The 27,593-nt window shown below is 39.8% G+C and overlaps 4 protein-coding genes across 8 annotated transcripts in view; 1 reads left to right on the top strand and 3 right to left on the bottom strand.

Annotated features, from left to right (window-relative positions):
• LOC145490047 (uncharacterized) overlaps nt 1–920 on the bottom strand; it is a 3,749-nt gene extending 2,829 nt beyond the window's left edge. The window contains exon 1 of the mRNA XM_081469144.1: nt 1–920. Within this exon, the coding sequence (XP_081325270.1) occupies nt 1–920 (920 nt within the window).
• The window catches only part of LOC145490039 (small G protein signaling modulator 3-like), a 60,988-nt gene extending 38,310 nt beyond the window's left edge, over nt 1–22,678 (top strand). For 3 of the 5 annotated variants that reach the window (XM_081469133.1, XM_081469134.1, XM_081469132.1), the window contains 8 exons: nt 12,149–12,197; nt 13,074–13,130; nt 13,733–13,761; nt 13,954–14,016; nt 14,193–14,252; nt 15,880–15,943; nt 16,869–16,905; nt 18,157–22,678. In XM_081469133.1, coding sequence (XP_081325259.1) covers nt 12,149–12,197; nt 13,074–13,130; nt 13,733–13,761; nt 13,954–14,016; nt 14,193–14,252; nt 15,880–15,943; nt 16,869–16,905; nt 18,157–18,230 — 433 coding nt within the window. In that variant the 3' untranslated portion in view covers nt 18,231–22,678. Of the gene's footprint in view, nt 1–12,148; nt 12,198–13,073; nt 13,131–13,732; nt 13,762–13,953; nt 14,017–14,192; nt 14,253–15,879; nt 15,945–16,868; nt 16,906–18,156 lie in introns of all 5 variants that reach the window. The other 2 variants (XM_081469135.1, XM_081469136.1) reach the window with 2 other exon arrangements.
• LOC145490043 (uncharacterized) lies at nt 937–4,772 on the bottom strand. The gene has a single exon (XM_081469139.1). The coding sequence runs from the start codon at nt 4,769–4,771 to the stop codon at nt 3,164–3,166; it is 1,608 nt and encodes a 535-aa protein (XP_081325265.1). The 5' UTR covers nt 4,772; the 3' UTR covers nt 937–3,163.
• Nucleotides 7,975–12,117, bottom strand: LOC145490041 (uncharacterized). The gene has a single exon (XM_081469137.1). The coding sequence runs from the start codon at nt 9,592–9,594 to the stop codon at nt 7,975–7,977; it is 1,620 nt and encodes a 539-aa protein (XP_081325263.1). The 5' UTR covers nt 9,595–12,117.
• Nucleotides 22,679–27,593: the final 4,915 nt, after the last annotated feature.

Here is a 27,593-nt window from a genome sequence, read left to right as displayed (position 1 = left end):
AGTTTACCTTCTTTGTCTTTTTGGTTATACGCTGGGTAAATGAAAATGACGATTATAAAAGCTACAATGAAGGTAAAACATTGTGGAACTGTCATTTTAGAAATCAGAGATGCCATTTTCACTCCTCGGAAGTTAAATGACACTGTGACAAGATAGCTCTGTAAAGAGATATTGACAATAAAGAAAGTGTAAAGCGGAACTTTATATAAAGCAGACATGTGGTAAAATGGTTTTCCTGCGGCCTGCAGAACAACTCGATAAAGTGCATCCAAACTAAAGATAACACAACCAACAAGGATGAGTTTTGTTTTAAACCCTTTCAACTGATACGGGCGGAAGAGGAATAATAGATTTATAAATACGCAGGCGTAAAACAAAGCGCAAGCAATTACATCTGAAATGGTTATAGTCCATTGCACACGAATGGGAATTGATTTCAGTGGTAAATAACGACAGTTAAATAAAGTTTTATAACCCAGATATATGGTCATCACGAATACTATACCGATAATGGTAGCAGTTAGTAGAGAAATCAATGCTCCAATACACATTGATTGAGAAACTGTACGGAATGCGGATGGTCGGAGTCGCTTCCAAGCCATTGCTCTATCTTCATCTTGCTGATCTTCCTGTGTTTCTTCGTTTTCTTCTGTGGAGCACGCGTTTATGACCCTTATATGAAGATGGCTAGATGTCAGATAGTCCAAGCTTGTGGCTTCTTTGTCGTTATATTCTTGATAAATAAGCTCGTCAACAGGCAGATAATTCCATTCCCGACCTGTGCTTTGTAGAGGATCGTAGCCAAAAGACTCTGCCGTGAATTCAGGTTCTTCTGGGTTGTAGTGCTCTGTGACTTCTCGTGTCAATCTGAACACAATATTACCCAAAACCTCCATCAGTGTACTGCTGCTCATTTTCATTCGAGTTGGGTCGTGGTCAACGCAGTGATTTCAACACTGTTTGGAGACAGTGTTCAGCTTTATATTGAGTTTAAGCTTATACGCCAAATATTGTGTGGTTTCTACTCATCTCCGGAAACCTTCTTGATGCACGCGCATGTAGTGTTGTCTTGACCTATGTCAGCGTGGAGTAGATTTCAGTTCAGCTGAAAGTTGTTTATCACTTTGTTCCTGGTAGGAATCAATTTTAGTGAACATTTTAAAACGAAGAGTAACGATATAAACGTTACATGACGTTTGGACGGCTTTATTTCATCATGGTTGAATATGAAACTGAAAAAAGTAACCTTAGTGACATAGTTGCAATATACCATACTTACCTTTCTTAGTACAATACCAGCGTCACTATTTTAGTAAAAACAGCGTAGCTACTTTTTTTTTAGCTAGGGCATTTAATTTCTGTTTTCTTTGCAAATCTGCTGACCAGTGCATATAACCGGCCCATTTGAGAATTTGGCGATTTGCCGTCGGATTGAAGCCAACAGTGAAAATAATGAAGGTTGCTTGTAAGGTTGATGTATTTTGTTCGTGTGATGTTGCGGTTCTTGGGTCTCGCATTGAGGTCACTAACAAGAAATTCTGCATCTAAATTTGCTATTTTCGATTTAACAACTTTCCGTTCAACGGATATAGGTTCAGGGATGCCGAAGGCTAAAACTAAAACGACGAATGAAAAAAGTAGTCGCAAGCAACATCGGAACAATCTTCAAGCTGAACTACACTGTAATCTTGGTTTTATTACATCGAGCCACTTCTAATCTTAAGCTTTTTTCAGAAATTGTCTGGTACTATTTCCCTCATAACTTTCGTTATCCTCGATCAATGCAAGGAGCACTTCCTGTTTAAAATATCGGCCTGATGTTTATTTTTTATCAGATACTGAATACCTTTCTTTGCACTTTAAATAGGACACGACCGTTTGTGTTTCTTCTTTAAAGGGCCCAAGTTAGCCACACCTTTTTTTTTTTGTTTACATGTGAGAGTTTGGCTATTATATTTTATTCGGAGCAAGTCGAAACGATTGAAATCACTGTAAAACTACTAAAGACAATTAAACATACTTTCAGGAACACAACTTACAATGAAGTGATAAGATTTCGCTTCACCATGCAATATCAATAATTTCGATGGCATCGAAAATTGCGGAGGGTGACTAGGGTCATTTAACGACATGGGAAATATTGGCTGGTAATTTGCCAACTCCGGAAACTCGAGTTAGTCGCGGAAGTCAAACGAGGAACTTGTGATGTCACAACAGGAAGCAATTGGCGCGCGTGCCACGTGACTTAAGCTGTGGTTAATTTATACCACAACCGAGTGACAACCTGATGACGGCTATCAGAGAAATATTGTTTTAGTACTATTTTTTGTTTTTCAAAATGATCAATTTTGGGGTATAGTGATACATTAAATCATTGTTTTGTCTGTTTTTGTGTGAGGCCATACAAGAAATCAGAAATCAAAATTTGTTAAAATTCAAGTTATGGAAAAGTGCGCAAGTCTTTCATCTTTGCATACTTCTCATCTTCCTTGGATGATAGTCGAGAATCTTAGGTTTCATTGCTTTCTTTTCAGCGTTATTTTTACTTGTGCACTTGTGGGTTCAAAAGAAAAGGCATTGTTTTCGTAGCGGCAGACACATCATAGCTCTTCTTGTTAATATATTCAGTGCGTCGTTGCATACTATGGGTTACAAGTTTGCCCACATGAAGACGCAGTTTTTGATAAGTTCTTGTATGTCATTGGCATCACTCAGATGGCAACTGACGACGCTGGCAACGAAATTGATTCAAGAAATGTTTAATTTAAAGATATTTACTGTTGACCAGGTTTATTTGTAGTTTTTTTTTTATATATACTTTTGCGGAAATATCGTGGTCAAAGTTTGTTATTTGTTTGATTACTGGAGCGCTGTTTGAGAAAGTTCCAAAACTGTATCAATTGTTTCTTATTTAGTGTCCATGTATCAGTGGGCTCGGCTTCCACCGTTCACTTGAGTCTTGAGTCTGCTTTTCTCCCCGACAGCGCAGGCTATTTCTCTCGAACAGCGGTTGGTAATCGAGCCTAATGCGTCAGCAGTTGTTCACCGTGTAAAGTCTGATTGGCTAAGCCAGTTAGCCGACTTAACTGCGTCGTCCAGTCCTCCCTGACTCTCTCTGTCAGATTTGTACTTGGTCGGCATACCAAGTACGGTTTGTCTCTTCCTAAGGAAACGGCATTTTGCATGGCTGGTTTGAGGTCTCATTAAATCTTCCTCTGATAACGTTGAAAAGGTTTCCACTAGTCCAGAAAGCTATTGGCACTGCATTTACAACTGCTACGAAGATATGTCTTTTCCATCTTCTTCGCCAAACAGCCATGACAGCCATATTTTGATAGCGAGTCTCGATCGCCAGAGAGACGCTTGTGAGAAACCACTCGATCCCCAGCTGAACTGAAGTGTAAATAACAAAAGACTGCAGCAACCTTAACAGGGAATCGTTTTCCAAGTATATATATTGATACAAGTGCAAAAATCCATTCACAGACATTACAGCGGTTGATTCAGACAACATGCTCATGATAGCGATATCAGCCACTAGTCTCTCCCGGCGAGGAGTACGAAAACTTCCCCAAGGAGCTGACTTTCTTTTCCAAATCACATGACAAATGTGATCAATGACAACCATGGTGCTTCGTTCTACGACTTCTGCCGCGCCGTGAATTATTCCAAGAGTGGCGATGGATTGTAAACTTTCAAGGTCTGCTTGTAAAACCCGGAACATAACCGCTGACATGTAATACAACGGCGCTAGCAAGACATATGAGTATCCCGGATGAGTAATGTTCCATAACCGCTGAACACAAATTCGCGAGATGACTTTAAGTGCAACTCCAGTGAGAGGAGAGTAAATTGCGATTAACAGTTTACCTTCGTTGTCTTTTTGGTTATACGCTGGGTAAATGAAAATGACGATTATAAAAGCTACAATGAAGGTAAAACATTGTGGAACTGTCATTTTAGAAATCAGAGATGCCATTTTCACTCCTCGGAAGTTAAATGACACTGTGACAAGATAGCTCTGTAAAGAGATATTGACAATAAAGAAAGTGTAAAGCGGAACTTTATATAAAGCGGACGTGCCGTAAAATGGTTTTCCTGCGGCCTGCAGAACAACTCGATAAAGGGCATCCAAACTAAAGATAACACAACCAACAAGGATGAGTTTTGTTTTAAGCCCTTTCAACTGATACGGGCGGAAGAGGAATAATAGATTTATAAATACGCAGGCGTAAAACAAAGCGCAAGCAATTACATCTGAAATTGTTATTGTCCATTGCACTCGAATGGGAGTTGATTTCAATGGTAAATAACGACAGTTAAATAAAGTTTTATAACCCAGATATATGGTCATCACGAATACTATACCAATTATGGTGGCAGCTAGTAGAGAAATTAATGCTCCTATACACAATGATTTAGAGACTGTACGGAAAGCGGATGGTCTGAGTCGCTTCCACGCCATTGCTAAATCTTCATCTTGCTGATGTCGCTGTGTGTGTTCGTTTCCTTCTGTTGAGCAAGCGTTTATAACCTTAATATTAAGATGGCTAGACGCTATATAGCTTGTGACGTTTCTGTCGCTGTATTCTTGGTAAATAAGCTCATCAACAGGATGATAGTACCATTCTCGACCTGTGCTTTGTAGAGGATCGTAGCCAAAAGACTCTAACGTGAATTCAGGTTCTTGTGGGTTGTAGTGCTCTGTTACTCCTCGTGTAAAACTGAACACGATATGACCGAACAACTCTATCAGTGTACTGCTACTCATTTCAGTTTGGAAGGCAATGCGAATGGTTAAAACGGAGCGACCTTTTGAAGTTTAATTGTATGGCACTTGACTAAGTGGAAGAAACAAGTGAAAGGGTGCTGTTGATGTCCGAAATTTGAAGGCGTCAACTATTTTTGTACCTGCTTTGCTTAGAAACAACAATTTCCGCGTGGTTCGTGAGTGAATATTTTGAAATTCGTGCAATTTCTGCATGCGAAAGTGCTGGTGTGTTTTTTTTAAAATCTAATTACTGCTTATAGCCATTCTCGTTTTGGTGCGCTCTTTATGCTCTCTCGGCATAGTCAATCGAACCCAGTCGAACTTAATCCGTGGATTGAGTTGGATCGAGTCGAGGAAGTAGACCAAATCGAACATCGAACTTTGTGTGAGTTCGATTCCGAACCTATCAAACTCAATCAATTAGATTGTGCTCGAGTGGGTTCGGCAACCGAACTCAATCGAACTCAATCCAATGGAAATTTGCGTTCGATTGTGTTCGGTGAGTAAATTCGCTTGAACAAAGATTATGTTACTTTGTCTCGAAAACGCAAAAAAACGCGTGTTATAATGAAATAACTCGAGCCTCGAAATACGTGTTGTTGGTTTTCAACAGCAGTTTTGCAAAAAATTAAGAGTTCAGAAATCAAATATTCGATTTAGTTTGATTGTCCAATATTTTTGCTTGAGTTCGATTTGGTTCGATTGCCGAACGCAATCGAAGTCAATCCATGAATTGGGTTCGATTGTGTTCGGTTGAAACACAGTTCGATTGGGTTCGATTGACTATGCCGGGATGTTCTATGGTAAAATTCTTTTGTTTTATCTTGAGATAATTTGATACAGCGTCTTGTTCGGTTCTCATAAAGTCACTCGTTTTCTAGAAATTTGAACTATTCCAAACTAATGATAATTTTTATAGATCCTCTCGATTATCTGACAATCAAATGTAATTTTGGCAGAGATTATATTCTTGGATACTAGGTCAGGGTTATTCTTGGAAATTGCAGAATGCTCATTCTTTAAAAATTCAATCCTGTGATTCTCTTAATCAATTTAAGCGCATACTTAAGGCTTGTATTTTTAGGAGGGCCTTTTTAGTAAATTAGTTTTATTATTTTTAGTTAATTAGTTTAATTTCCTGTGTAAATATGTGATTTAACTGAAAGTTATTTCAACTTGCGAATGCCATCTATTGTTACGTTTAGTAAAACAGCATGGCGTTATGTATATTGTAATGTAGGTTACTGTGTTAGAAGTTTTAATTGAATGTAAGGATATTGTTGTAAGTTAAGTGAAACAACAAGGATTGTTTTATTGTTGTTTAGTGAATTTCTTATAGAATTGTAGGTATTGCTATAATCGGATTGCCAAAGGTCGAAGCATGCTAAACATCGTAGATCAGTTATCAATGGAGATAATGAGGATTCTTGCTGATCCAGGTTTAAGAGGTTACGCTGTGTCACTCGTTATAATCCATGAAATATCCTCGCTCGCGCGCGATTGGCGTAAAGGCGTCACTTGACGGAATATGCCCCAGTTAAAACTGGGGAATATCCGAGTGATATTCCCCAATTTTCAAAACTGCGTGTGCTGCGCGAAATATTTGAAGGATAATAAATGCATCAGCCGCCATTTGGCAGAAAACATGTTCGGATATTTATCCTTGGACATTATCTGTTCCCCAAAGCTCACAGTTTCCCTCCAGCTATGTTTCAGAAAACTGTTGTCATCCTGGAACAGATAATGTCCGTGGACAAATATTTTAGGATATCATCGCGCCAAATGGGGGATATTGTTTATATATATCCCTTTTCTACTTCCGTTTTCTGTAGTTCCTAAGCGGCTGATTAAATCAAAAGATCGTAAGAACACTTGTACTTTCAATTTTAATATTTTTTATATACGTGTTCATGCTCGTCTGGTTTGGAAAGTGACATAATTATGTGGTTTATTAAGATCAAGCGTCATGTCACTGAAAATAAAATGTCTCTCGTAAGCAACTACCTTGGTAACTTGGTTAGACGGAAGAAATGGGCTACTTTCGATATACCGATATTCTAACATGGCTCCGAGGCTTTCGGGTCAAAATTGCAGATTTTTTAAGTTTCTTTCGTCTCAATTCCCAAAAGAGACTTGGATACAAAAGAAACACCACCAAATATAGAAGTTTGTCCTGAAAGCCTCGGGACCATGTGAGAATATTGCAAGTGAATATATGAGAGATCATATATTAGTACTGCGGAGAAAGATATGAAGAGATGATTGATCATCGCAGTTATAGAAATTAAAGCCTGAAAAAACTTCAGGTCTGAACGGGATTCGAACCCATCAAATCCCGTTCAGGCCTTAATTTTTTCAGGCTTTAATTTCACAACTGCTTAAGTTGTGTGTATAACTGCGATGATCAGTGATGTCTTTATGTCAGAATATTGTTTTACCTCACTTGCTACTAATCTCGCAATCTGATTGGCTAATTTGTCGTTGTCGATAAGAGTCCAGAGAACGCTGCTCGCGTCAATATGTCACGCTCTGAAGAAAACATTTTCTTTGACGTTGATATTGTGGTATAAAACAAATTGAATGTGGTTTAGAGTTGTCTGTACTCTTATCGACAACGATATGCGTCACCACAGTGGTCAAAGTTTGTTGTTGACCCACTCGGCTGTGCCTACAGACAACGCGAAACCACATTCGATTGTTAAATGTATCGCACGAGACCTATGCTAGACTGGTCACTTGTACCGTGTTTTCTTTCAATAACATAGACAAACAGACGGAAATTGACGACGCTGGCAACGAAATTGATTCAAGAAATGTTTAATTTAAAGATATTTACTGTTGACCAGGTTTATTTGTTGTTTTTTATAACAATTTTGCCGAAATTTCGTGTTCAAAGTTTATTATTTGTTTGATTACTGGAGCGCTGTTTGAGAAATTTCCAAAACTGTATCAATTGATTCTTATGTAGTGTCCATGTGTCTGTGGGCTCGGCTTCCGCCGCTCACTCGAGTTTTCTCCCCGACAGTTCACGGGCTCTTTTCTCGAACAGCGGTTCGTAAACCAGCCTAATGAGTCAGCGGTTGTTCACCGTGTAAACTCTGATTAGCTAAGCCAATTAGCCGACTTTAATGCGTCCAGTTCTACTTGACTCTCTCTGTCAGATTTGTACTTGGTCTGCACACTAAGGCAGGGTTTGTCTCTTCCTATGAAAATGGCATTTTGCACGGGCGGTTTGAGGTCTCATGAAATCTTCCTCTGATAACGTTAAAAAGGTTTCCACCAGTCCAGAGAGCAACTGGCACTGCATTTACCACCGCTACCAAGATATGTCTTTTCCATCTTCTTTGCCAAACAGCCATGACAGCCATATTCTGATAGCGAGTCTCGATCGCCAGAGAGACGCTAGTGAAAAACCACTCAATCACCAGTTGAACTGAAGTGTAAATAGCAAAAGACTGCAGCAACGTTAACAGGGAATCGTTTTCCAAGTATATATATTGATACAAGTACAAAAATCCGTTAACAGACATTACAGCGGTTGATTCAGACAAGATGCTCATGATAGCGATATCAGCCATTAGTCTCTCCCGGCGAGGAGTACGAAAACTTCCCCAAGGAGCTGACTTTCTTTTCCAAATCACATGACAAATGTGATCAATGACAACCATGGTGCTTCGTTCTACGACTTCTGCCGCACCGTGAATTATTCCAAGAATGGCGATGGATTGTAAACTTTCAAGGTCTGCTTGTAAAACCCGGAACATAACCGCTGACATGTAATACAACGGCGCTAGCAAGACATATGAGTATCCCGGATGAGTAATGTTCCATAACCGCTGAACACAAATTCGCGAGATGACTTTAAGTGCAACTCCAGTGAGAGGAGAGTAAATTGCGATTAACAGTTTACCTTCGTTGTCTTTTTGGTTATACGCTGGGTAAATGAAAATGACGATTGTAAAAGCTACAATGAAGGTAAAACATTGTGGAATTGCCGTTTTGCAAATCAGAGATGCCATTTTCACTCCTCGGAAGTTAAATGACACTGTGACAAGATAGCTCTGTAAAGAGATATTGACAATAAAGAAAGTGTAAAGCGGAACTTTATATAAAGCAGACGTGCCGTAAAATGGTTTTCCTGCGGCCTGCAGAACAACTCGATAAAGGGCATCCAAACTAAAGATAACACAACCAACAAGGATGAGTTTTGTTTTAAACCCTTTCAACTGATACGGGCGGAAGAGGAATAACAGATTTATAAATACGCAGGCGTAAAACAAAGCGCAAGCAATTACATCTGAAATGGTTATAGTCCATTGCACTCGAATGGGAATTGATTTCAATGGTAAATAACGACAGTTAAATAAAGTTTTATAACCCAGATATATGGTCATCACGAATACTATACCGATAATGGTAGCAGTTAGTAGAGAAATCAATGCTCCAATACACATTGATTGAGAAACTGTACGGAATGCGGATGGTCTGAGTCGCTTCCAAGCCATTGCTCTATCTTCATCTTGCTGATCTTCCTGTGTTTCTTCGTTTTCTTCTGTGGAGCACGCGTTTATGACCCTTATATGAAGATGGCTAGATGTCAGATAGTCCAAGCTTGTGGCTTCTTTGTGGCTATATTCTTGATAAATAAGCTCGTCAACAGGCAGATAATTCCATTCCCGACCTGTGCTTTGTAGAGGATCGTAGCCAAAAGACTCTGCCGTGAATTCAGGTTCTTCTGGGTTGTAGTGCTCTGTAACTTCTCGTGTCAATCTGAACACAATATTACCCAAAACCTCCATCAGTGTACTGCTGCTCATTTTCATTCGAGTTGGGTCGTGGTCAACGCAGTGATTTCAACACTGTTTGGAGACAGTGTTCAGCTTTATACTGAGTTTAAGCTTTTACGCCAAATATTGTGTGGTTTCTACTCATCTCCGGAAACCTTCTTGATGCACGCGCATGTAGTGTTGTCTTGACCTATGTCAGCGTGGAGTAGATTTCAGTTCAGCTGAAAGTTGTTTATCACTTTGTTCCTGGTAGGAATCAATTTTAGTGAACATTTTAAAACGAAAAGTAACGATATAAACGTTACATGACGTTTGGACGGCTTTATTTCAGCATGGTTGACATAGTTGCAATATACCATATTTACCTTTCTTAGTACAATAACAGCGTTACTATTTTAGTAAAAATAGCGTAGCTATTTTTTTTTATCTAGGGCACTTACTTTCTGTTTTCTTCTTTGCAAATCTGCTGACCAGTGCATATAACCTGGCCATTTCAGAATTTGGCGATTTGCCGTCGGATTGAAGCCAACAGTGAAAATAATGAAGGTTGCTTGTAAGGTTGATGTATTTTGTTCGTGTGATGTTGCGGTTCTTGGGTCTCGCATTGAGGTCACTAACAAGAAATTCTGCATCTAAATTTGCTATTTTCGATTTAACAACTTTCCGTTCAACGGATATAGGTTCAGGGATGCCGAAGGCTAAAACTAAAACGACGAATGAAAAAAGTAGTCGCAAGCAACATCGGAACAATCTTCAAGCTGAACTACACTGTAATCTTGGTTTTATTACATCGAGCCACTTCTAATCTTAAGCTTTTTTCAGAAATTGTCTGGTACTATTTCCCTCATAACTTTCGTTATCCTCGATCAATGCAAGGAGCACTTCCTGTTTAAAATATCGGTCTGATGTTTATTTTTTATCAGATACTGAATACCTTTCTTTGCACTTTAAATAGGACACGACCGTTTGTGTTTCTTCTTTAAGGGGCCCAAGTTAGCCACACCTTTGTTTTTGTTTACATGTGAGAGTTTGGCTATTATATTTTATTCGGAGCAAGTCGAAACGATTGAAATCACTGTGAAACTACTAAAGACGATTAAACATACTTTCAGGAACACAACTTACAATGAAGTGATAAGATTTCGCTTCACCATGCAATATCAATAATTTCGATGGCATCGAAAATTGCGGAGGGTGACTAGGGTCATTTAACGACATGGAAAATATTAGCTGGTAATTTGCCAACTCCGGAAACTCGAGTTAGTCGCGGAAGTCAAACGAGGAACTTGTGATGTCACAACAGGAAGCAATTGGCGCGCGTGCCACGTGACTTAAGTTGTGGTTAATTTATACCACAACCGAGTGACAACCTGATGACGGCTATCAGAGAAATATTGTTTTAGTAATTTTTTTTTTTGTTTTTCAAAATGATCAATTTTGGGGTATAGTGATACATTAAATCATTGTTTTGTCTGTTTTTGTGTGAGGCCATACAAGAAATCAGAAATCAAAATTTGTTAAAATTCAAGTTATGGAAAAGTGCGCAAGTCTTTCATCTTTGCATACTTCTCATCTTCCTTGGATGATAGTCGAGAATCTTAGGTTTCATTGCTTTCTTTTCAGCGTTATTTTTACTTGTGCACTTGTGGGTTCAAAAGAAAAGGCATTGTTTTCGTAGCGGCAGACACATCATAGCTCTTCTTGTTAATATATTCAGTGCGTCGTTGCATACTATGGGTTACAAGTTTGCCCACATGAAGACGCAGTTTTTGATAAGTTCTTGTATGTCATTGGCATCACTCAGGGATGTTTCATCGGTTTGTTTTTACCAGTTATCGGTTGAAGATAATCTCTCCGTTATTAAGTTTATGCGATTCAAGCTAAGGTGCTTTTCATCTTAGTTTTTGCTTAGGAACCCTCAGGTTTAACTGAATGCTCCTCTGATGACACGCTCATGTGAGGGCTTTAAATGTTGCATATTTTGAGGAATCAGAGTTTGCACAACTTGTCTTGTGGTTATGGGGGAATTCTTGAGCTGAGTTTGTTTTATTAGCGGCCTGTAACTTTCTAGCCTTTCGTGTAGAAGAGTGCTATCTAACGTGGAGGCAGCGTGGTCGAGTGGTTAGGGCGCCGGACTTGAAATCCAGAGGTCGCGGGTTTAGGTCCCGTTCTAACCGCTTAGCTGCAGTTGTTTCTCGGTAGACCCTAGTTCATATCCTTGGACATGCTTGCAAAGAGCCTACTAATGCCTCCCAGTAGTTGGGATTTTTAAGTGCTTATGTTTATTTGAAATATTTGTTTCTTTCAGTTTAAGTGGAATGCCTGTGAACTAGTTAGTTGTAGCTAAGCGCATTGACCATTACAAACATTCAGCATTGGACATTTTGTTGCACCCGGAAAGTTCTGAATTGCGGCGCCAACAGAACATAAAAACGTGAAGGGTAGGAAGTTACATGATTGCAGCAAGTGAGGCGTTCTTAGTAGGGAGACGGTTACTACGGACGAATTTTACCACCTAAATGCATGACAGACAAAGATGAGTAGTAATTTTTAATGTGAAGTTCTGAAGTTTAGTTTAATTTTGTGGCAGGTTGGACGAAGATGGGAAAGTTCTCTCACCAGAGGAAATCCTTTACAGAGTAAGTGAAATAATTATTTTACTATTTTAGAGGCTGTGTGAGCCTAATTTACGTTTTGATTGGCTTTGTACCTCTGCAATGTATTTATAATGGTAATAGGACTGAGTGGAGTTCAATTCGGTCTGTAATCATCAGCGGGAGTCCGATTTGTTAATCAAGAGTATGATTACAGACTGAATTGGACGACACGATGTCCTGTTACCATACCAAAATTCGAGAAAAGAACAAACCATCGATTGATCGCTGAACGATTAAACGTCGTTATGAATGCTGAAAGACAGAGCAGTTTACTCAAAAAAGTGCACCGCAACAGCGCGCGCAAAATGACGCGTAATGTCCAATTACAAGCATGACGCGTACACTGTCCAATTAATGCTCAAATCGGGCTGCTGATAGCCAATCACGTTCGAGAATTTTGTTATAGTTTTGATTAATTGTGCAATCGTCTTAACGCTAAACTTCCTGACAATGTATTACAGCAGTTCCTTGGCCGGATAAGGTCTTAATGGACCACTGAATTCTCAGAACTATTTTTCAAGGGATGTATTGCAATTCTGTGAGGAGAGTTGGCAATTTGAGCTTAGGGTGGTAAAAAAGAGTAAAATGGTTATCAAGCACATCTGAAGTTTTTTTATTAGCGGCAGTAACAGCTGTTTTGGGAAAGGCGTGTTAGCGCACGCAACAACGTCGAAAGGTATTATGGGTAATGTGGTCTACCATTGCTTGATGGAAGCTAAAGCTGTTTCAACGTGTTAGAAGGAAACAGCACAAACTCGTGTATTCATGCTTCCCCCTCTTGGCTGCTGACACCGTGAACCTCAACCGCAACCTCTATCGAAACAGCTGTATGCATTTTTTTTGTTCCTGTCATTTTAGGCGGTACAGTCAATAAACATGAGCCACGACGCAGCAAACTCACAGATGGATATCAAGGTAAACCGGCTTTCTAACCGGTTTTTTAGTGCTCTGTTGTTTGTTATGGTTAACTTATGTTATGTTGGCATTTTGTGACAAAGTAAAACTTTACGTTAACACCTGTTTCACGAGTGATTAATAGCAAACAGTTCTGATGATACTTCATAAAAGATTTTGCAACGGCGTTAAAATAACGTCTTATTTATCATTTAGCTATGGATCCTGCAAATGGTAAAACTTTTTTTGATATAAAAATATTTATTTTCATGGCAAAAACAATTTTAAGAGTATTCCGCTAACAGTAAAGTCATTAGTAGCCTTGCGTTTTCAAAGTGTCTGGAAGAGGATTAAGATAACGTTTTGACCGACCAGTAGATTTATGCTATAAAAGCAATTCGATTATGACTTTGTGATTTCTATGCGCGATAATATCTCAAGCTCGGAATCTAATTTTTAATTTTTTACATCACAAACAACCTTTATAAGAGCATTCCGCTACTATTTTATAAACATTACTTACAATACTGTGGCTATGACAGTATATTGCTCATTTTTTATATAAAACTTTGTTTGGCGTTGAGGTTGGCCACTAAATTTATGTTCCAACGTTTGTCTTTCAGTTCCGCTCTCTAATCTGCTATGGCCTCAAGTAAGTGTTTTGTGGATTGTGTGTTACTCTTTGTCTCGACTCTTTTTCCCGAAGCCGTTATTTGAGTCCTCGCTAAGCGCTGCGTGACACCCAAATAGGACAGATAGAGTTGTTGATCAGATGAGAGTGATTGATTTTTCAAAAGCTCAGTGGGGGTGGTTTTTAAATCATACACGTTTGTCATTTTAATAGTGAGCAATGTCTTCATCTGTGGCTGGAAACGCTGTGTTCGTGCGAAGATATCGTCAGCAAGTGGTAAGTGACTACTACGCAACCTTTTCCTTTGTGCTTGCATGACAGTTGTTTTTGTCACGTTACGAATCACTCAATCTTTGTATCAGCTAAGCCACTAATCTTGGTAATGTTAGTGTTCAGTGTTACATATGCTATTGGTCAAATAGGGCAATAAATGTTCTATGGTTCTGTTCCAGGTACCATCCATGGTCTTTTCTTCGCAGTCCAGGCTGGGTGCAAATCAAGTGCGAACTAAGGTATAATGATATTAGAGTAGCTATATCATTGTAGCCATATAAACTAGTTATGGGTTTCTGATACCATTTCCGTTATTTGCCGTGCTATAAACCAGCAGAGGCAACAATTTTATTTGTCATATAACTGGAGTTAAGTTGGATCTAACGCGCACTCTCATTGGTTGATTTATAGTCACATGGTAATGGCTAAATCTATATGTGTCCAACGCAACTGTTGCCCACTCTCCCACTAAATAGAGGTTACTTTGATTTCTCCCTGACTTATGACTTCACACTAAACTCCAGCTCTATGAGAAAACACTTGATCACTGGTTCCTTGAGAAACAATTGGTTTGGTTTTCGCTCGAATCTCGATGTTTCCATCGTCGCCGGGAAACATCGAGATTCTCGGGGAAACAAAACTGTTTCCCAAGGGACCGGTGATCAAGTGTATAACGTACAATCTGGAAGTCATGGGTTCGAATCCTCGAGTAGCCTTAAATTCTTTCAACGTAAGCAAAGCAATTTCTTCATACGCTTCCACACAGAGATTGGGAGAAGATCGTTTCAGTTTATTTCACGTTCCTCCCACAGGTTGACATGTATATCGCTTACTTGACATAAAAAAATTCCGATTTCTTGTCTTTTAATTCAAAGTTAGTCAAGGCTTTTCAACATAGCGTCATCGTCAGATGCCTTATGTTTCGTAGAGTTTTTCAGATAAAAGCTGCAAGCTCAGAAATGGACTACCGCGCGAAAAAAGACATGTCTCTCCGTACATTCCTTTCCATTTATTCTCCGCCAGACAGTCCGTTCAAATCGTACCGAAAACGTCCTTACCCATCATCTCTTAGCATAAAGACTGTTGCTCAGTTGTAAATTTTCGAACGCGAATTACAACTAATCAAAGACGCTGTAATGATCTGGGTGACGATCGCAATGGGCGTTTGCGTAGGAGGCTAACTCTCGGACTGATCTCTGGCGCGGGGATTAGAAGTGAGTGGACCGGTGGAGACGTCTGGTTATTAGTGAAGACAGACTGCGGGAGACGTTAGATCTTATAGGCCCTTTGCAGTTAAGCCATCACGTGACCTATTTGTCATAAAATTATGGGCTATAACTTGACGAATGCCAGAAATGGAAAAAGCATGTCGAAACTATCAGAATGGCCAAGTTTGTGATCCCCATCATTAAAGAATGAGATTTTATGACGGTTTGAATTTTTAAAAGAATAAGAAGATTTGTATGAAAAAAATTGTTGGAGAGCAAGGCCTTGCTCTCCAGCAACATTTTCCATTCAAATCCTCTAAATTTTCCGAAAATTCAAACTGTCGTATAAACTTACTCTTAAATGACAGAGGCCTCAAACTTGGCCATTTTGGTATTTTCGATGCGCTCTTTCCATTTCTGCTGTTCTTTAAGTTATAGCCCATAATATAAAAGTTTTCTAGAAAAAATTTGGTCACGTGACCCCAGCTGCAGAGGGCCTATTGAGGTATTTTGGCGGCTAAGAAATTTCACTTGATCTCATCTGTGTTTTTTTAAGTATTTATTTGCATAGAAATGGCTTAGTAGCAGCAAGAGCAATTTACAGACTGTCAGTAGCTGGTTATTTATGTTGGTGAGCTGATCTTAATTCTTTCTTCAGAGCCCTTGCATCCTTCGCGTTCAATCTGAACATCGATTGGGAGCTTACTGGTGAACGTAAAACTGTAAGTTTGTTGCCTTGTTTTAACACTTTCACTCCTAATGAGTCTACTCTCTGAATGAAAATCAATGTTGCCAGTTTACAAAATGTTGAAAGTAATACTCAATAGCTTTTCATTTGATTGCTCGTATCGACTAACTTCGGGGTAAAACCATAAATTACTGAAATAGTGCAGTGCCGTGGACTTTCCAGTTTTGTCTGTTCGTGTCGTGCCCTCCCTCTCCATTCCAAAACACCTTGACAGCAACTCTTCTTGCACAAGGTGTTTTCTTCGAAGCGTTCCCACTAAACCAGTCAAATCAAAGGCGTGACAAACAAAATTTGTTAACTTGTTTATTGCTTTGATCCTTATGTAACACGTATTTCAGTTTGATAACTCAGTAAGCTTTTCCTCACCGTACTATTGTGTAGATTTTAGGGTCGCAGGTTTCGCTCTCGATCCTTTGAAGTTGATGACTGTAGCTGTCGTTTCTGTTTTCTATTTTTCTAACTGGGACCCGATATCTTTGTTCATGTGCCTGTCTGCATGCCAGTGTTCACTACAGCACGGTTTAAAACACACCGACCAGGCTGTATGCTTGTAGGGAAACAACGGTCGAAACGTGGTGAAAATGTTTGTATTCTGCACTTGGTAGCATGAGTTTTTGGCTGCGGGAGTTTCAGAAGAAAATTATTTCGGTCTTCGTTAACTGCTCAGTAACGGACGGCCGTTTCATAACAGCTGATAAATCAATAGATGTCCGTGCTAAAAAAGAGCAATTGTGTTTGCATTTGTTGGGGCATGATTAAAACGTTTATTTCACAACTCAGTCCTTATTAGTCTGTTGGCTCTGTTTCCCTGAACGATATCACATAAATGCCTTGAGAGACAAGAAACTCGGGCTGCCATGTGTTATCGGTTGTGTATTAAACTGTGTGTTTCATAGCAGGTTGTAGACGGGTACGGCGATCAAAAGAAGATACAGGTTAGATATTTGGTTTATAGCTTGTGTCTTGGCGCTGTATTCTGTTTACCAGAGATTCAAACAACCAGGGAGACTCTTCATGTCTAGTGGCGTTTGTTGTGTGTGTGTTTCTTTTAAAGATACCTTACATATTTTAATTCAGATGCTAGGGAACACTGGCCGTTGTATCTAGCATGCAGACATTTTCTTCTTGTCTTGTTGGGACCATACCAGGTCCATTTCGGGTCCACGCCGCGTTTTTATCGTGGCTTCTGCAACCCTTGACCTTGTCTGCTCACTTTGGGCTAAAAATCGTGAATATTTTACTATTTAAGTAAATATGCTCCCTTTGCTGTTGTAATTGGCCTTGAAAATAACTGCAAGGTTAATGCCTACTGCAAATAGTTCACTGTAAATGGCTTTTGATTATCTCTTTTTTTCGAATAGATTTTTGTAGACAGTATGTACGTGAGTTGTTATATTTAGACTAATGGGAGTGGTACCCTCACCATCTCCTGTGTTGTCTATTTTCTCGTGCGTTCCAAGGAATACGGAAAATAATTAATCCTTAGCATGTCTTTGGCTATATGTTTTGTTTTAGTGTTAAATCCTGTTTGTCAAAGTGTTTCTTTTTCGATATCTACCGCTGATTATTGCATTGTTTTCTCACGAAGTTCGTTTCTTTTTTTCTCTCTTTATGCTACTTCTCGCGGAACTTTAGGAGGTGAGTACTTGCTTTCTTTTAAAAGTTCCACAGAATGATTAGTATCTTATTTCTCCTTGCAATATCCATACGTTGTCAAGCAAACATGTGAAGAGAGTAAGAAAAATGATCAATTACTGAGAGGGATATTTTTTTATGAACAACTTGATTCGCAGGGCGTGGCATTAAACTCAACTGGGACAGAAGTGCAAAACGAATGAATGTAACAGGGGCTGGGGAGGAGGATAAATTCTGCCAAGAAGACAAAACCCCAACATTGCCATTTGTAAACTTGCAAAGGCCTCTTGATATTGATTACTTGATTTCGCATCACGGTTTTAATATGAATATTTAATCCAAAATGTCATCGAGAGTGAATTTCAGTGTGTCTCTGACTTAACTTCGTTTAAGAAGTTTACAATAGGAAGAGGTCTGCGCAGGTTAACAACAAAGGTCACTGAAAAAAGTAGTTAAATTAATAAGGTTTATAAACAAAAACGAAAACAAAAATTCAGGCTGCAAAGAGATGACTTGGAAATAAAGGTGATAGTATTGGTTGATATTGTCCACAGGTCACCCAGCCTATGAAGGATGGTGTACGAGACATGCTAGTGAAACATCACTTGTTCAGCTGGGATCTCTGATGAGTTTCATTTAGTGAATAAACAGTAAATAAGCAGGGTCTGTGATGCTAAACCTGGTGAACGCCAAGAGAGCATGTGAAGGCAAAGCTTATTCTATTGTGTGCCGGATTCGGATGTAGGATTTAGGTCTATTCATTTGCTAAGCAGACCAGTTGGTTTTTGTTTGTTTCATAACATACATAAAAAAAAGTCATTTAAAAACGTGTCAAATTTTTAAGTTGGATGCTTTTTATTTCTGCATTATGCCACAAAAAAGAACTGCAAGAACAATTTTGCATGTTCACCTACTTCGTGCTCTCTTGGTTAGACCGTGATGTGATCAAAATGAAGAAATGTCGCGTTCGGGCGTGACATGTTAGTGCCAACTAACTATGCAAGACACTATGTCATAAGAACTGTTTAAGTTTAAAATACTCAAGAATAATGGTGTAAATGATAAGTTAATAAATCGGGGTCCGGTTGTTCAAAGCAAGATTCATGTAATCCAGGAAGAACGTGAATTTATTTCAGATTTTTTACTTCGTAGTAAACCATTCTATTCTGGGGAAGACACTTATGTACACGAGAAATTTAAACCTCGAGTAACTTTCAATGTGGCTCAGTGCTGCTTTGTTGTTTTTTTAAATCGGCTGTCGGACAACAGGATCCAGATGTAAATTAAATATTTAATAGTCTAGGGACGTCACGCAATGTCTTTACCACGTGACGAAGAAAGGTTGCGTGACATTCCTTAGAAAAGCTGTAGAGAGTATTAATATTCAGACGAAATATAATTTATTAGAGTGATATACTCAAATTGTGGATAGCTTCGTGAGTTATCTCAGAAAATAGGGTGTGATGTTCAATCATTACCCATTCCCGATTAATGGAAAATTTTTGGAATGTGTAAATTGCTGTTTGGGGATACTCGGATACGCTGGAACGACATACAAAGTGTGCGGTGTGTGTGTTTTTCCAAAGGCACGGGAAGAATCAAATTGACTATCTCGCTCAAACAGGTAAAGTTAAATATTTAATGCTTCACAGTAGACTGGAGCGAATTTTACGTAAAATTCCTGTTCTAATTATATTTGAAATAATTCCTCGGGTTCTTCCTGTAGATTTAATTTTTGATTTTACGAGTAAAAGTCAGCAACCAGCATACAATAATAAGTTCTTAGATGCTTACCCTTTTGCCAAAAAATCCGTAATTTCTGTTCAAAGACAAAACGAACAGTTCAGGACCACCTTCAAAGTACTCCTTTTCTCTGCTCGGAACGTAACGTTGGAAATCTCCTTACCATTTGCTCATTTTTCCAATCCCCAGCAGTCTCTCCTCAAGAGTAAACAGTAACTGGTACCGAATGTTATATGTTAAAGGCTATCTCTTTCTGTTGGCTTACTGATTTTGGGAAGTTCATTAAGGTCAATCCAACCGGTTCCAGCTCCGTTGAGCACCCCTTGAGTCCTATTAGTCTTCGGTGTTGTGCGAAGACACTTGAAATGTGTTCGGAGAAGATCATCATACTCGAATGGTGCCTGCTCGAAGACATAGTCTCCCATAGTCTTCCTTTGAGGAGTGTCAGATGCCATCCGATGGCAATGTTAAGCATTGTTATTTTTAAACTCACGGTACAGTCGAGGGAATCTGCCACTTACCAACAAGGTATACAACATATGTTGCGTATACTGATGAAGTTTAGAAATCACACTGAAGGTTATAAAAAGCAGAACTGTAAACAGTGGACGTCATTACGTTTAGGCTAGCTTGCGAACGCAGACGTATTTCCGGCTGTCGCTTGTCTCCGCGGAAAATAACGTCTGCGAACCCAAGCCAGGAAACGATGTCTGTGATGTAGGAATTTTAAGCCAATCACAGTTTAGCTCAAGTAGCTCCAGAACTACTGCGCGAGGTATTCGCTGCGAGGAGCACTCGAGTTTCATTCTATCATGGAATCTGACTGGCCAAAGAGAAACAAAAGTCATTACGTCACAGAAATCGTTTCCTGGCTCGGGTTCGCAGACGCTATTTTCGGCGGAGACAAGCGACAGCCGGAAATACGTCTGCGTTCGCAGGCTATGTTTAGGCGGAATAATTACATAAACATTGAAGTAAGTAGTTACTATTCTAGCATCAATATTCGTGTTTTTCGTTCCATACATTTTCCACGACTCTATTCTTCATTCTTGTGTGAATTGTGGTTAAAACCTGCGTCTGAGAACCTAGAATTTTTTATAAATTTAGGCTATGAAGGCTATTTGGCTTTTGAGAAGAAAGGTGGCTCGATGCTGTTCTAACAGCTAGTCTTTTTGGGTTTGGTCCTTCGTTATGAAAAAGAAATTGGCTTGTAATTTCCAAATATTAGCCCATAGGCTGTTAATTCACCAGGTTTTTCTGCGCAGGTTTTACTGTGGTGTGTTAAATCAACTGGAAAATGTGACATTGTAAAGGTTTGTGAAGACTATAAGTTTTAAGTCACATGATCGTGCTCTGTGGACGTAACAAATAAGCGTGTAAAGTGAAGTGAAGACTTTGTTACTGGTAAGCTCTTCTAGGTAGAGTCGGCTCTGCTTTGTGCTATAGACAAGAAACGAAGAAGAACGAGAATTAAAAGTTTATTTAACGTCTACATACGCCCAGTGAGTAAAACTTACAATGGTAGTCTCGCGGTAGAATGTGAAGGGATAACCAATAAAAGAGTCAAATGAGCTTGTGGTGATTCGCTTTCTCGTTTATAAATGTCGGGTATGCCAGCGACCCCTCTTTTAAGACAGAGCTCATGGAACAAGATTGAAAATACAGGTTTAATTTGTAGACTTTTGGATGCGTGGAGTACGACATTTAGAAACTACCTGGTCTTTAGGCGGAATAGACACGATGGGTTTGGGCCTGCGATCACATTTATCCTAGGACATATGGAGGGGTAGATTGGTTCCCTCCCCTTTCCGTTTTTTCTTTTTCTTTTTCTTTTTTTCGTTCTTCACTGAAGTAACCTAATGGCAGGCTAGATGCATGTCTGCTGAATAGATACAGTCTGTTTAGATGGCAGAATGACAACTCTCTTGGTTATAATGGCTTACGGCTGGTAACACGTGACACTGAAAGTTTCACCCCTTTTTGCTGAACAAATTTGAGTTTCATAGCTAAAACTGAAAAGTGATAATCTCTGAAACTGGTATATAAACCCTCCGTCTCTTTATTAAACCATTGTCTGTTGTTTTCTGGACAATTTTACTCACCTCAATAGGTATTTCCGACTGACTTGAAAACCCCTCGAGCTTCTCAGCCGTCCGGGATCCTAAATCCTCTCATCGGCTTGGCTAATCGCACGCGCTCCAGCAGCCTGGATTTTCCCATCCAGACCTCGAGTTCGGATAGCCTGCGTCAGGGTTCGTACGGGTCCTGGAAAGTCCTGGAATTTTATTGTGGCATCTTCCGGGACTGGAAAGTCCTGGAAAATTAAGGGCTCCTGGTCCTGGAAATTTCTGGAAATCTATTGAACTCAAGTAAAAAAGTATGAAATGTATGGCAGACAGTAAGGAGAATTAACATTAGGATCTTGGGAGTGAAAGGGTTACTGTGAATTTTAGAGTCCTGGAAAAAATCAATCTGAGTCCTGGTAAAGTCCTGGAAAAGTCCTGGAAATTTGTTTCTGAAAAAGGGTACGAACCCTGCTGCGTAGCAAGCGTTTCTACAGGGTTCGGGAGCAAAGAATTGCTCCCAAACCCCACGGAAACGCTTGCTACGCAGGCTAGAGTACGGACCGCTCCGAAATTTCCAACCTTTGACAACCTTTCAAGCTTTTTGTTTCACCGTAGAACATCGTAAAATTTGAACATTTAACACACAGTAAAAGAATTATGAAAACAGTATCGTTTTTTGTGCCCGAAATTAAAATTCAACGTAAAGGTTGCTTTCAAAGCCATACCGTAGAGAAAAATAGCCACGTTATTTGCCGGCTTTGGTCGGCCCCTATTGGAAAAAACTGTGCCCTCGATGTTAAATACGGCCCTCGGCCAGCGATGCGGCTTCAGGCCGTTTCTCAAGACCTCCCTGGACACCAAAATACATAGTACTATATATTTATGACATTTATCCTGCACTGTTTGTCTGGAAACCTACCAGTAGCTACTAATAAACCTTTTTAGGCAGATTTCGCAAAAAAAACATCGAGTCGGGGTAGAACCAGACCTGAGCTCTGGTCCTAGCCTGCGTGACCCACCCTCTCCTAGCCTGCGTAGTTTGGCGGCTTAAGCAATTTTTTTGAGCGCGAGCGCACAAAGCGGCGAAGCCGTGAAGCCGCGAGGTTTCTCCCCTTTGTTCGACCAACTTCGTTCCCAGGGTTACTCCTTTCAGTGGAAATTTCGCGCCAAAACCGCGGCTGCACCAAGCGGATCAACTCTGTCAAATCGTCTGGCGTTGAGCTCCCAACAAATCGCCCTGTAAACAGAAAGGAAAGGAATATTAAGGTACGATGCAATGAAGTGTAGTCAAAAAGAGTTAACTTTTCCTAATCAAAGATAAGAAGCAAGTGTCTACAAAACCATATCGACGTTGGCCAGACAAGCGCCGCACAGTAGTATCAACAGTGCGGGAATGGTTCATTCATAGTCATAATCACAGTCATCGTTCCTCGGCCCAAATTTTAACTTCGAGAGCGGTGAATACCTATCGGTGCAATTCTTTTAGGCTTGAACAACATATTATGACATATCGCAGCAGCGTGGAAAAATTCCAAGACCACGCTTCGTTTGAATTAGGTATATTTTATATTTGGTACGAGCTTTAATATATGTTTGCCGGCTGCCGATCGACAGATATTTTAAAATTTTTTATACCTTCAAATGCGTTGCCTTACCACGCTATCACGAGAGTAAGCTTATGTTTTTACGTCAATTTTTATTTCAGGCCTGTTTAGCGTGGTAAACAAAGGATTTCAAGGACCAAAAACCCGAGAGAGCTGTGATGGCGACAAGTTGACAGTGAAAGACTTGAAAGTGCTGGTGCAAATAATCCTATTTGTGTTTCAGGTATTGACTTATTGAACCCTATAGAGCGGTTTTCAATTTGGTGTTGAAAGTAATCGGGTGATTACTTTGTTTTTGGTTTTGGCTCTGGTTTTACGACGGTTTGAGATTGGCTGAGTAGTCTATGAATTGGTAAGCACTCTTTCTGTCTATAAGAATATATTTTATAAGAATATCGAGGCAGAAATTTGGGAAATGTTAAGAGTATTGAATAAACTCGAGTTTGAGAGTTTGAAAAGAATATAACTTTTAGTGTTGAAAATTTTTGAATACAATACAATTATGTTTTTAACTAAACCGTATAAAATTTGTCTCTTATTTTCTCTAAACAGCAAAACAAGGCAAAAACCAGGGAAGAGAGAGCTATTCCCTTATATGGACTATATGTATGGGTTATTGACCAAGTGTGAGGTCAAGATGGCTGGATATTGGCCAAGTTCTTTTTTTGCGTGTTTATGGACCGAGACGGAGTCGAGGTCCATAAACTCGCAAAAAAAGAACGAGGCCAATATCCAGCCATCTTGACCGAACAAGCTTCGTGAATAAAGGATTTATTATATGGCTTTCGCGGAAATTTTTCTTGCGGGACACGGTGGGTAGTCCCAAGCGGGCAAGATAGCTCCATCTTGCCCGCTCGGGTAGCCAATCACAGCACAGGATTTGATTCATCTTGCCCGCTCACGGAGCTAGCCATATAATAAAGTTATGTACGGCCCTGAAGGGTTTGCTTTGTTGGTCAGTTTGGTAATAAATAGGGTGTCAATTTTGGCCATTTTGGTCTCAAATGGGGTACATACGGTTTTTGCACTCTAGTCAAATTCGGTATGTTTTTTTTGGTAAGAAGCTACTTTTTCATCATTATCAATGCGACCATCAACAAAAGCCCTCCACAATGCCTTTAACATCAGTCTGCACTAGTTAACTAATTAGAAGACAGGTTTGAAACAGGGTATTGATTTAAGGGTCAGGTCTAATAGGGCATCAAATTTTTGGTCAGGTCATAAGTACATGTAGGATAGGGAAAATCACAGATTTTGGTCTTAAAGAGGGTAAGGGTTTTGGGGAGCAGACCACACACCCCCCAATTTTTGTGGGAATACCCCCCAGGCAAAAAAACAGCAAAAACAGCACTCGCCTTATGTTCGACGCTAGTAACATTTTTGCAAGATGTTCTGTGTGTCGTGTCAGCCTTTATGGCCTGCAGTCTGGCTCCAAAATTACTTCAATGCTATCAAAGTCAATAACACGGGAATGTCATATGCTATAACAAATTATCTATAATAATGTTCTTAAGAATATTTACAGCCTAAAATCGACAGAAAAAATAAGAATGTTCAGCCTGGGCCAAAAAACAATATAATTTCTTATATAAAAGGAGTGTAACTGGTTTGTTTTGGTTTTACACACTCAATTGAAAACCGCTCTTACCTCAACATTTTTAACTTATATTTTTACATTTAAAACTAGTAGTAATCAAAGATTGTGAGAGTGCATTCGATGCCTTCACTGAAACATACTAGCAAAAGTATGGCTTGGTGACATAACAACACAAGTTCACGAGGCTTGCTCAACACAACAACTTTATTCTCTAAGCATCTTGGGTAATACAACAGCTTAACACAACTTCCAGTTACGAATATATTACACTGCTTTCTCCCAGATTTTCAGGATGCACTTATACCCAAGACATAGTGATAACCTACAGTTACAGGTTAAGTTTAACAACTGGTTTTCTAATCCTTTGAGATCTTCGCAAAACTGTAGGTGGACTACTTACAACTAAAGGAGATACAACAGTATCCTCGTTTTCAGGCAGATCTACATGTGGTTCAGAAGTACTATCTAGAGGATTCACATTATCATCATTTATTGTCTGACCACTTGATTCAGGCACCACGATATCTGGCTCACTGACATCATCTGGTACATTATCATGTGCTCTTATCATGTGATCAGTGTGTACATATCTGGTTTTGTGTCCTGTCCTAACTACATAGGTTCTGGGCCCACAAACTTTAATTATAGTGCCTGGAATCCACTTATCAGTCTTAGAATTAGCCCTCGAGTTTCGTACCCGCACCCTGTCATTTCTTACAAAGGATCTTTCCCTCTTACATTTCAAATCCTTATACATTTTCTGTTTCTCTTGCTTATTCTCTACAACTTGTGCAAGATTAGGCTTAATCAGACTTAACCTTGTTCTTAGGCGACGCTTCACCATCAACTCAGCGGGGGTCACACCAGTTGTACTGTGAGGGGTTGTGCGATACCGAAATAGAAAATTAGCAAGTCTGTGTTTCATAGAGATGCCCTTTTTACCCTCAAGCACTTGTTTAACTAAAGCATCCTTAACAACTCTCACAGACCTCTCCACTGCCCCATTAGATTAAGGGTGATAGGGTGGAACCAACGTGTGCTTGATGCCGTTTTTGCGCATGAATTCGGCAAATTCAGTGGACGTAAACTGTGGTCCGTTATCAGACACCACCTCTTCAGGTAAACCATGAGTAGCAAAAATTAAACGGAGCTCATGAATAGTCCGTTTAGTAGTTGTAGAGCTCATATGTTTCACTTCAATCCACTCAGTGAGTGGCTATCGATTACTACAAGGAAGTAATGATTACCCTTCTGACAGAAATCAATATGGATCCGTTGAAATGGTCTAGTTGGCCACTTCTATGGGATAAGGGGTGCACTGGGTGGGGCATTTCTAACATCTTGGCATACTGTACATACTCTCACTGCTTCCTCAATTTCCTGATCCATTTTTGGCAACCACATGCACGTACGAGCAATTGCTTTCATACCACATATACCAGGGTGTTCCCAATGCAACTGCCCCATCATTTTGGCTCTAAAGATTGGTGGAATAATCACCCTAGAGCCCCAAAGGACACAATCCTGTTCACAGGACAGCTCATTTCTTCTATTATGATAGGGTTTGAGGGTCTCATCAGGGAACCCTTCTGGCCAACCTGACATCACAAATTGATGTACCTTACCAAGTACAGGATCTACAAGGGTTGCCTCTCCTATATCTTCTGCAGTGATTGGAAAATCATCATCAATTACACTCACACTGTAGACCACACCCTCACTTCCCACTGTGGAGTCCTCATGTGGTAGCCTTGAGAGAGCATCACAGTTGGCATGGTCTTCAGATCTTTTGTATTCAATCTCGTAGTCATACGCTGAAAGTACTAGAGCCCACCTCTGCATTCGAGCTGCTGCTAGTGTGGGGATAGCGGATTTGGGATTGAAAATTGCCAACAATGGTTTGTGATCAGTGATCAGGGTAAATCTACGCCCATACAAAAACTGGTGAAATTTTTTTACACCAAAAACAATTGATAATGCTTCACGCTCAATTTGTGCATAGTTCCTTTCACTTAAACTCAGTGTCCGAGAGGCATAGGCTATTGGCCTCTCCTGGCCATCATCCATCACATGGCTAATAACTGCTCCAATTCCATAGCTGGACGCATCACAAGCAAGTCTCAGTTCACGGTCCCCATCATAATGCACCAACAGTGCATCACTGGTGAGACCTTGTTTACAAGCTTCGTATGCTTGCTGACACTCTTTTGTCCATGTCCACTGGACACCCTTTTTGAGGAGCTCATGTAATGGTGCTAGTGTGGTTGCTAAATCTGGTAGAAATGGGTGATAGTACTGGACCATGCCCAAAAAAGATCTCAACTCACTGACGTTTTGTGGTACTGGTGCCCTTTTTACAGCATCCACTTTTTCCTCAAATGGATGCAAACCTTCGGCATCTATCTTCAAACCCAAATAGACAACTTCCCTCTTCAGAAATTCACACTTCGCCATCTTCAAATGCAGGTTATATTTATGCAATCTCTCCAATACCTCAGCCAGGATTTTGATATTCTCCTGCCAACTGACACCACCAATAAGAATGTCATCCTGCTTACACACACATTTTTCTACCCCTTGCAAAATCATATCCATTTTAGCTTGGAATATTTTAGGTGCTGATTTAACCCCATATGATAATTTGGTGTAGGAATAGAGTCCCTTGTGTGTGCTAATTGTCAGGTACTCACGACTTGCTTTGTCAACACTTAGCTGAGCATATGCATGCGACAAATCAAGTTTGCTGAAAAATTTTGATCCCGAGAGGGCAGCATACAAGTCCAGTTGGGTGGGAAGGGGATACTGCTCATCTTCAACAGCTGAGTTGATGGTTACTTTGTAGTCCCCACAAATTCTAACCAATTTGTCAGCTTTTGGCACAACTACTATTGGGCTTGCCCAGTCTGATCTGTCAGTTTTAACGATTACCCCATTTTTCTCTAATTTATCCAACTCCTTTTCAACTTCATCTTTCAGTGC

This window comes from Orbicella franksi, chromosome 6 (genome assembly GCF_964199315.1).
Source record: "Orbicella franksi chromosome 6, jaOrbFran1.1, whole genome shotgun sequence".
NCBI lineage: Eukaryota > Metazoa > Cnidaria > Anthozoa > Scleractinia > Merulinidae > Orbicella > Orbicella franksi.
This window is presented reverse-complemented; position numbering and strand designations above follow the sequence as displayed.

What these genes read in the sequence shown, in the direction of transcription:
- LOC145490043 (XM_081469139.1), bottom strand. Translation starts at nt 4,771, where the DNA reads ATGAGTAGCAGTACACTGATAGAGTTGTTCGGTCATATCGTGTTCAGT.
- LOC145490041 (XM_081469137.1), bottom strand. Translation starts at nt 9,594, where the DNA reads ATGAAAATGAGCAGCAGTACACTGATGGAGGTTTTGGGTAATATTGTG.